General features: G+C 49.6%; 1 protein-coding gene and 1 long non-coding RNA gene across 2 annotated transcripts; both read right to left on the minus strand.

Annotated features, from left to right (window-relative positions):
* Nucleotides 1-491: 491 nt before the first annotated feature.
* On the minus strand, nt 492-3,276 carry LOC121760049. Its single transcript, XR_006041816.1, has 3 exons — nt 3,032-3,276; nt 1,191-2,954; nt 492-1,113 (listed from the first exon to the last, which is right to left on the minus strand). It is a non-coding gene; the product is annotated as an uncharacterized LOC121760049 (long non-coding RNA).
* A 4,684-nt stretch (nt 3,277-7,960) lies between these two features.
* LOC121760607 lies at nt 7,961-8,911 on the minus strand. Its single transcript, XM_042156248.1, has one exon. The coding sequence runs from the start codon at nt 8,909-8,911 to the stop codon at nt 7,961-7,963; it is 951 nt and encodes a 316-aa protein (XP_042012182.1).
* Between the last annotated feature and the right edge of the window lie 585 nt (nt 8,912-9,496).

Consider the following 9,496-nt stretch of genomic DNA (forward strand, 5'->3'; position numbering starts at 1 on the left):
AGGGTCGAAAGACATCACTTATGGGACAAGATGAGGGAGATCGCCGGGCCCCTCGAGGGAACACCTTGGATCATCGGTGGTGATTTCAACACCATCCTATCACACCAAGACAGAGTCGGAAGTGATACCAACCGGCAAGCCGAGATGGTTGATTTTGCGGAGGCAACGGAAGACTGTAGGCTGCTTGATCCTGGATTTGATGGAGCGGCATTCACATGGGCCAAGAATGGCCTTTTTGAAAGGTTGGATAGAGTGCTTGTCAGTGAGGAATGGACTAAGACCTTCGAGGCTACCCGGGTAACGAATCTCCCCCGGGTTGCCTCGGACCATGGACCAGTTCTTGCAAGGTGCACGAAGCTGAACACATCCGCTGGAGCCAAGGCATTCAGGTTCCAGAACATGTGGATCCGGCATGAAGGATTCATGGCCGTAGTGCAAAAAACATGGGAGGAGCCCACGGGGGCGGGTGGACTCCTAAACATTCAAATCAAGCAGGCCAGAGTTAAAAAGGCTCTTAAGGAGTGGAACAAAGAGGTTTTTGGGAACATCCATGCTAACCTAAAGGAAAAGGAGGAAGAAATTGCTGTGGCTCAAGCTAGTTTCGAGGCAAGGCCGACACCGAATCACAGGACAGCAATCAACAAACACATTGCCGAGTACATCCTTTTGTTGAGAATGGAAGAAGATTTTTTGCGACAGAAGGCAGCCTTGAGGTGGCTTGCCGAGGGAGATAAAAATACCCGGTTCTATCAAAGCTGGGTGAAACAAAAGAGGGTCCTTCTCCGCATCCACTCAATTAGTGCCAATGGGCAGGAGCTCACCGAGGAAGCCGAGATTAAAAAGTCCGCAGTGGAGTTTTACCAACAACTCCTTGCCCCCAACAATCCGACACTTGAAGATCCAGACCTCGACCTGTTAGGAATTTTGTGATGATAACAACGAGTGATGGTACATCGGAACCGAGCGTGGAGTGTGCAACACATGATCAAGAAGAAAGAGTTCAAGATTTAGTTGTGCAACGGCTACAGCGGCAGTTGCAACTGCATGAGGTGATGCGATTCCTATAAATGCTCATGCAAGCCGCATAGATCAGTGAGAGAATATCTCCAGGTTCTGAGAGATGAAACGAGAGAGAGAAATCAGCTGAGAGATCATAACAACAATCAATAGCTAGAGAGAGAGATACACACTATCTTTGTGAGGAACTAGCTTGTATAGTCTTCGGTTTGATGTGAGTTCATATGCGAAGAGAGAGTAGCTTGTTCTTGAGTGTGTGATCTTGTTGTATGATTGTAGTTCTTGATCGTGATTGAAGTAAATCGATCCGTTACTCTCCCGTGGATGTAGGCTTACGCCGAACCACGTTAAATCTCTCGTGTTCTTGTTTCCGTTTCGACTTTGCTCCGATCTCGATTTCCAACAAGTGGCGCCGTCTGTGGGAAGGAGGAGAATCGTTGGAAGAAGTCGGAGATGAAGAACGAAGGGAGATGCTGAAAGTAGCGTCTCGAATGCAGCGGTTTTGGAGAAGGAGATTGAGTTCTTGATCACGTCAGTTGAAGGGGACGACGGTGTGGTCAGTTTTGGTTCGTGCAGCTTTGAGCGATATTGTTGAGAAGTTTTCTGCATTGGCGATTCATTGTGGAGAGAGCTCGAAGGTTCATCGATCAAGAAAGAGGGAAGTTCTTGGTGATCGTTGGTGTAGCTCGCTCAATGATCGTTGCTCATACTGATGATCCATAATGGGATCGAGTATGGCGGTATGCAACTCATTTCCGAAGCCTATGATGATGTTGATGGATATTGAAGGCCATGAGAGCCTTGATGAGATGATGCTTCAGAGGCAGACGACGATGGTGAGACATCTTGGATGGTGCAAAGATGGTGTTCGACGAAATGCCTGAAAGAGAAGTAAATTGACGAATGCCTGTGAGAGAAAAGGTATGCTGGAACACTGATTGCTTGGATGCCGAGAAGGGCGTTGGATTTAGTGGCTGACACCAAGCTCAGCAGTTCGGCACCAAGTCCAGCAGTTCGGCACCAAGTCCGGCAGTTCGGCACCAAGCTCGGCAGTTCGGTACTAAGCTCGGCAGTTCGGCACCAAGCTCAGCAGTTCGGCACCAAGCTCGGCAATTCGGTACCAAGCTCGGCAGTTCGGTACTAAGCTCGGCAGTTCGGCAGTTCGGCACCAAGCTCGGCAATTCGAGCAGAGCGTGTTCGACGAAATGTCTGAGAGAAGTTTTTAGTCAGTGAGCTGTTTTCAGTTGTTGAGTCTCCGAGGTTGAGCTTCTTGGTGAAGTGAGGAGATCGGGGATAAGGCCAGACATCATCACGTACAACACGCCGATCAATGGATGCTCGCGGGAATGCGATCTGGAGGAGGCTGTGAAGCCTTGTTTGTTGAATTGTCCGTGAGAGAGGTGCAACAGCCGTGTCATCCTAAGCGGTGAAGGTGGCATAATCTTGACAGAAATTTGGTTATCACTTATGAGAGATGTGTGATATCTCTAGGGATCAGCAACTCCAATTCTGAATCGGGGAAGATTCAGATTAGGTGGAGGTTTTGTCGTCCGGTGGAGGCGATCGTCCGGTGGGGGCGTTGTGGCTGATCAAGGAAGTGATAAAGGAGGATCTGGGTATGATTCTCGGAGTCAGGATGCTGACAATAATAGTCAAGATTGGCGCTACTCGGACATGAGATCAACAAAGAACAAAGTGATCGAAAGATGTGTTGTATCATCTCAAAAGGTGGAGGATTGTTAGGAATTTTGTGATGATAACAACGAGTGATGGTACATCGGAACCGAGCGTGGAGTGTGCAACACATGATCAAGAAGAAAGAGTTCAAGATTTAGTTGTGCAACGGCTACAGCGGCAGTTGCAACTGCATGAGGTGATGCGATTCCTATAAATGCTCATGCAAGCCGCATAGATCAGTGAGAGAATATCTCCAGGTTCTGAGAGATGAAACGAGAGAGAGAAATCAGCTGAGAGATCATAACAACAATCAATAGCTAGAGAGAGAGATACACACTATCTTTGTGAGGAACTAGCTTGTATAGTCTTCGGTTTGATGTGAGTTCATATGCGAAGAGAGAGTAGCTTGTTCTTGAGTGTGTGATCTTGTTGTATGATTGTAGTTCTTGATCGTGATTGAAGTAAATCGATCCGTTACTCTCCCGTGGATGTAGGCTTACGCCGAACCACGTTAAATCTCTCGTGTTCTTGTTTCCGTTTCGACTTTGCTCCGATCTCGATTTCCAACACGACCTAATCCAGCAGGTCCACTCAGCCACCTTCATACAGCAGGTCCACCTAATCCAGCAGGTCCACTCGGCAAGCGGTGGCGCAACTAACCATTCTCAAACGCCAACTCAAATTCCGAGCCACCTTCATACACAGGGAGGGGAACAAAGCGGCGGACTTCCTTGCGAAAATGGGGCTAGTCCAAGACAGTGGCCTACGAATGCACTACAACTCAGCACCGAGAGAACTATTGGACTTGGTTAGATTGGACGAGATGGGAGTGTCGCACATCCGAAACCTAGACGGGGACGGGCATCAAAGTTGATCATGAGACGACGGGAGACAATAGTGACTAGCTTTGTGGTTAATTGTTTTTTGGAAAGGAGTATGATGAGGTCCGAACCTTGTGGGATCGGACCGCATACTACTCTTGATTTTGTTACGGCACACCACTTTTGGGTGTGGCCACGCCTTGTAATTATCTCTTGTGGAAATATAGGGATGAGGGACCCACGAACCCTCCACCGTAGAGGTGTTTGATTAAAAAAAAAAAAAAAAAAAAAAAAAAAAAAAAAAAAAAAAAAAAAAAGGTCCACTCAGCCGAGCAGTTCGTTGGCATCGCAGACGCCCCAAGTGCGGATGAGGTCAAGAGTGCCACCTTTTGCATTTCCGGAGATAGTGCACCCGGACCCGACGGCTTCTCGGCCACTTTCTATCAAGCCTGCTGGCACATTGTGGGGCCGGAGGTAGTGGAAGCAATCAGACAGTTCTTCAGAGGGGCCTTCCTGCCAAGGAGCATCACGGCCACAAGCATTGTCCTTATCCCAAAGAAGGCCTCGCCAGAGTCATGGACCGACTACCGACCCATTAGTCTTTGCAATGTTTTAAACAAGATCATTACCAAGGTACTCACCTCTCGACTCTCCCCCTTCCTTCCACAGGTCATCTCCCCAAACCAAAGTGGGTTTGTCAAAGGCCGGCTCCTTAACGACAACGCACTACTGGCTCAAGAAATGTTCCATGAGCTTGCTAGATGCTCTCCAGCGCCTAATGTGGCTGTTAAGATTGACATGGCTAAAGCCTATGATAGGGTCCAATGGCCCTTCCTCTTCAAAGTTTTACGCCGTATGGGATTCCCGGATTCATGGATTTCACTTATGGAGAGGTGTATTGGTTATTGCTGGTTCTCGGTTCTTGTTAACGGGGCACCCTCGGGCTTCTTTAGATCAACTCGAGGACTTCGACAAGGAGACCCGATCTCCCCTGCTTTGTTCGTGATCGCTGCGGAATACCTGTCCCGAGCCTTAGATAAGCTCATCCTTGGCCAAAAGGACATGACGTTCAAAGCCTCCCGGAGATGCATGGAGATCAGCCATCTAGCCTATGCGGACGACATAATTATCTTCACTCAAGCGGCGGCAATTCTTATGCGCCGGCTAAGAGCTTGTCTCGAGAAGTATGAAAGAGTCTCCGGCCAACAAGTCAGCCTTGCCAAGAGTAATTTCTATATCGCCGAAAACCATGAGCATTGGGCAAACTTGATCCAGGCGGAAGGAGGCTTCTCTAGAGGGGCCTTCCCTTTTCTCTACCTCGGTGTCCCTATCTACCGTGGTGTCAAGCGCACGGACATGTTCCTCTTCCTACGGGAAAAGATTGCAAGAAGGATTTCAGGATGGGCACACCGTCACCTCTCTTTTGGAGGAAGGCTCACGTTGATTAAGAGCACTCTTGAAGCGATCCCCTTGCACATCTTCCAAGCCGTCGAGCCCACGACCGGTACTCTAAAGCAACTTGATCAACAAATGGCCCGATTCTTTTGGGGGTCTACGAATGAGAAGAAGCGGACCCATTGGATTGGATGGGAACAAATGTGCCGCCCTACTGAAGAAGGAGGCCTTGGGATCCGAAATACTAAGGAGGTCCTCCGCGCCTTCAATATCAAACTTTGGTGGCGCTTTCGGGAGCAAAACTCCCTTTGGGCAAGATACATGATGGCAAAATATTGCACCAACTCCACACCGCTCACCTTGAGACTGCCGAGCAGGAGTAGCCCTACGTGGAGAAGGCTCTCAAGAGCCTGGCCCCTCGCGCAACCGCACATGAGATGGCTAGTGGGACAAGGGGCATCTACTTCTGGGATGACATTTGGTTTGGTAATAGTCCTCTGAGGGAAATTAGCCTTGATGATAGGGGAAGACCAACCACCCGGGTTTCGGAGTTCATTACAAATGGTGTTTGGGATGTGCCCAAGCTCCAACTCCTTCACAATCAGGCCGGCCTTCCTCAGCATGTTATCGATGGCATCATTAATACACCGATCCTCCATGACGAACAGGATATCCTTAGGTGGAACCTCTCTATGCATGGGGAATTCACGGTGGCTTCGACATGGGACACACTCCGAGGGCGAAACCCGATCATCCAAGGTTTGGGGGATGTTTGGAAGGCGGGACTCACCAACTCAATAGCCATCTTTATCTGGAGGCTACTCTCCAATCGGGTGCCGGTTGACACAAAACTTCAATGGCGGGAGATTGAGCTAGCCTCTAAGTGCCAATGCTGCCCAATTCGACCGAACATTGAGTCCCTCCAGCACCTCTTCATTCAGGGATTCGGAGCCCGTAGAGTATGGAGAGAATTTGATGAATGGTTTGAAGGTACATCCCCCCGCCTCTCAATCAATGACACAATCCCAACGAGAATTGAAGTTTGGATGCAAAGATGCAATCAGCCGAATAGGAAGCACCTTAGCCGAGCCATGCCCTACCTCATCCTATGGTTCATCTGGTCGGAGAGGAATAGGAGCCGACACCAAGATACAAGATTTAAACCCCACAATGTAATATGGCAGGTCCACATGTACATCCGGAATTCTATGGCAAACGGGTGCCTGAAGCCGAAGCACTGGCGAGGAGTTAAACTTGGAATTAACATCCCTCAACAAGCGGAAGCCATTCGGGCGTTGCCTCTCGCCATGGCGATCAAATGGGAGCCACCGGACCCCCCTTGGATTAAAGTGAATACGGATGGTTCCTTCAATGAAGCGATCAACAAAGCAGGAGGGGGAGGAGTCATTCGCGATTTCTCGGGTAAAATGCTTGTGGCCTTTTGCATACCTTTTGAAGCACAATCGGCTCTGGAGGCGGAATTGTTGGCAATGATCCACGGGCTGAACATCGCCAAGGAATTTGGCCTCCCTATTTGGATCGAATCAGACGCCGAACAAGCTATCAAATTGATTAATGGGGCAGGATGGGGACCGGCGCTAGCCCGGGAAGCCATGGCGCATCTGATCCTTCTTAAGCGTCAACTTAAATTCCGTGCCACCTTCATTCACCGGGAGGGAAACAAGGCGGCGGATTTCCTTGCGAGAATGGGACTAGGGAGAGATAGAGGCCAACAAATGCAACAAGACTCGGTGCCGAGAGAGCTTGCGGACCTCGTCCGCATGGATCAAATGGGTCTTTCACATGTTCGTACCCTAGGAAGGGACGGGGACTAGAATTGTTTTCACTTGCTTCTTGCTCTGTTTCCCTACTCTGTAGCTCTGTGTAACTGCTCGTGGTGTTTGAGGGAGTATGATGGGGTCCGAACCATGTTGGATCGGACCGCATACTACTCTTGTAATGTTGGTGGCACACCACTTTCGGGTGTGGCCAAGTTCTGTTTAATTGCCTTGTTGAAATATAGGGATGAGGGACCCACGAACCCTCCACCATGACGGTGTTTGAAAAAAAAAAAAAAAAAAAAAAAAAAAAAAAAAAAATGGCAAAGGATGGGAATGCTCCAAAGCGTGAAAGGGTTGGGCTCGACCACGAGGTGGTGGCCGGAACGTCGCCGGTGCCAGATGGCCGGAATCTTGGTGAAGCACGAAAGGAGTTGGAGTTGGTCAACCACCCACATGATGCAAGTACCACACCCCACGTGAATCCTATGCTAGATGTTGGGATGGCATGTGAGGGTGTTTTTTTTTTTTTAATCAAAGACCTTCACGGTGGAGGGTTCGTGGGTCCCTCATCCCTATATTGCAATGCGAAAGATGTTACATTCGAGGAGATACAAGAAGGACGAACTATCTAAGTCTAGGGAAACCAAAAATAATTACAAAGAACCACTAGAACAATTACGCTATAAGAGTAAGAGGGGGACATGCCATGGGTAGCGCGACACCACCATACTCTCCAGCGTCCGTTGAGCTCATGATAAAACCGTCCCTCCTCGGCTCCTTGTTTACTCGCGATCTTCATTCCGGACTCGAATGTTGGGGAGGCCCATCTCGTCCATACGGATGATGGCTTTGAGCATTCTAGGGATCGTTTGTTCGGACATGTGACGGACGCTTGAAAGGTACAGTCCCATCTTGGCTAACCAATCAGCCGTTTTGTTTCCCTCCCAGTGGATGAAGGTGGCTCGGATGTGGTGTTGTTGTTTGAGGATGGCGAGGCGCGCCATGGTCCGGCAGATATGCGCCGGCCCCCAGGTTGTACCATTGAAGAACTTGATGGCTTGTTCGGAGTCTGATTCAATCCAAATAAGCCGATTGAACTCCTTGGCTATGACGAGGCCGTGGTGGATGGCCATAAGTTCGGCCTCAAGGGCTGATTGAGCTTCGAGTGGGGTAGCGAATACGCCAAGGACTTTCCGGTATCCTCTCATACTACCCCTCCTCCTCCGGCTTTGCCCGTCACCGACGAAATTGCACCATCCGTGTTAATCTTTATCCAGGGCTGGTCCGGGGGGTGCCACTTGACTTGGATGGCAAGCGGTCTTGGCCTTCGCGACTCGACTTGGCTTGTGGGACATTCATCTTCAAGAGCATGCCTCTCCAATGCTTCGGCTTGATGGTACCAATAGCCATACCATTCCGGATGAAGGTTTGCACTTGCCATATCATATTGTAAGGTTTGAAGGGGACTTGGTCATGTCGGCTCCTATTTCGTTCCGCCCAAATGAACCACATGATGAGATATGGCAAGGCATGGCACAAGTGTTTCTTATCTTGTTGTTGTGTCCTTCGTGACCACACGTCGACTCTCTCCGGGATTGTATCATTGATTCTGATCGGCGGAGAAGATCCCATGAACCACCCATCAAATTCCCTCCATATGCTAGTTGCCCCACGGCCTTGAATAAAAAGGTGTTGCAAGGATTCAACGTTCGGTCCAATAGGGCAGCATTGGCATTTGGATGCCATCTCAATCCCTCTCCATTGGAGTTTTGTGTCAACCGGGATCCGATTCGACAAGAGGCGCCAATTGAAAATTGCAATTGACTTGGTGAGTCCGGCTTTCCAAATAATATCAAGCCCCGGGATGATTGGCCTTTGTGAGCGAATGGTTTCCCATGTCGTGGCCAAAGAGAATTCGTCCATCCAGGAGAGGCCGGCTTGGTCCTGGAGCATGTGTAACTTGGCCTCGTCCCATGTCCCATCCCGGATGAAATCCGAAACCATAGTCAAGGGGGGCGCCCGGTCGTCAATGCATAGCTCCCTTAGCGCAACATCCCCAATCCAAATGTCGTCCCAGAAATAAATCTTCCCCTGTCCCACCACCCATCTAACGTGGGGATGAGCTTGATGTCGCACCTTTAGCAACCTTTTCCACTTCGGGCTATGCCTTCCGGACGCTCTAGATTTTAGAGGGGATGCTTTGTGGCAATATTTGGCCATCATGTATTGTGCCCACAAGGAGTTTTGTTCACGAAACCTCCACCAAAGTTTAATATTGAAAGCACGAAGCACCTCTTTAAGGTTGCGGATACCAAGGCCCCCTTCGGCCGTGGGGAGGCAGATTTGGTCCCAGCCGATTTCCAGTGTGTCCTTTTCTTATCACTAGTCGATCCCCAGAAGAAGCGAGCCATTTGCTGGTCCAGCTGCTTGAGGGCTCCACTGGTAGGCTCGATTGCTTGAAAGATATGCAGTGGGACCGCCTCAAGCGTGCTCTTGATCAATGTGAGTCTCCCCCCGAAAGAAAGGTGTCGATGGGCCCACCCTGAGATCCTAGCCGCTATCTTTTCTCGTAGGAACATAAACATATCCGAGCGCTTCACACCTCGATAAATTGGAACCCCCAAATAAAGGAACGGGAAAGTACCTCTAGAGAAGCCCCCTTCCATTTGGATAAAGCCTATGACCGCTTCCAGTGGCCGTTCCTCATCAAGGTCCTACGTCGGATGGGATTCCCGGAAGCTTGGATCTCCCTCATTGAATGATGCATTGGCACATGCTGGTTCTCGGTGCTAATTAATGGCGCCC

The sequence above is a fragment of the Salvia splendens genome, chromosome 13, assembly GCF_004379255.2.
Source record: "Salvia splendens isolate huo1 chromosome 13, SspV2, whole genome shotgun sequence".
NCBI classification, from domain to species: domain Eukaryota; kingdom Viridiplantae; phylum Streptophyta; class Magnoliopsida; order Lamiales; family Lamiaceae; genus Salvia; species Salvia splendens.

Bases quoted from the DNA above. Each gene is read 5' to 3' on its own strand.
- LOC121760607 (XM_042156248.1), bottom strand. From the start codon at position 8,911: ATGGCCAAATATTGCCACAAAGCATCCCCTCTAAAATCTAGAGCGTCC.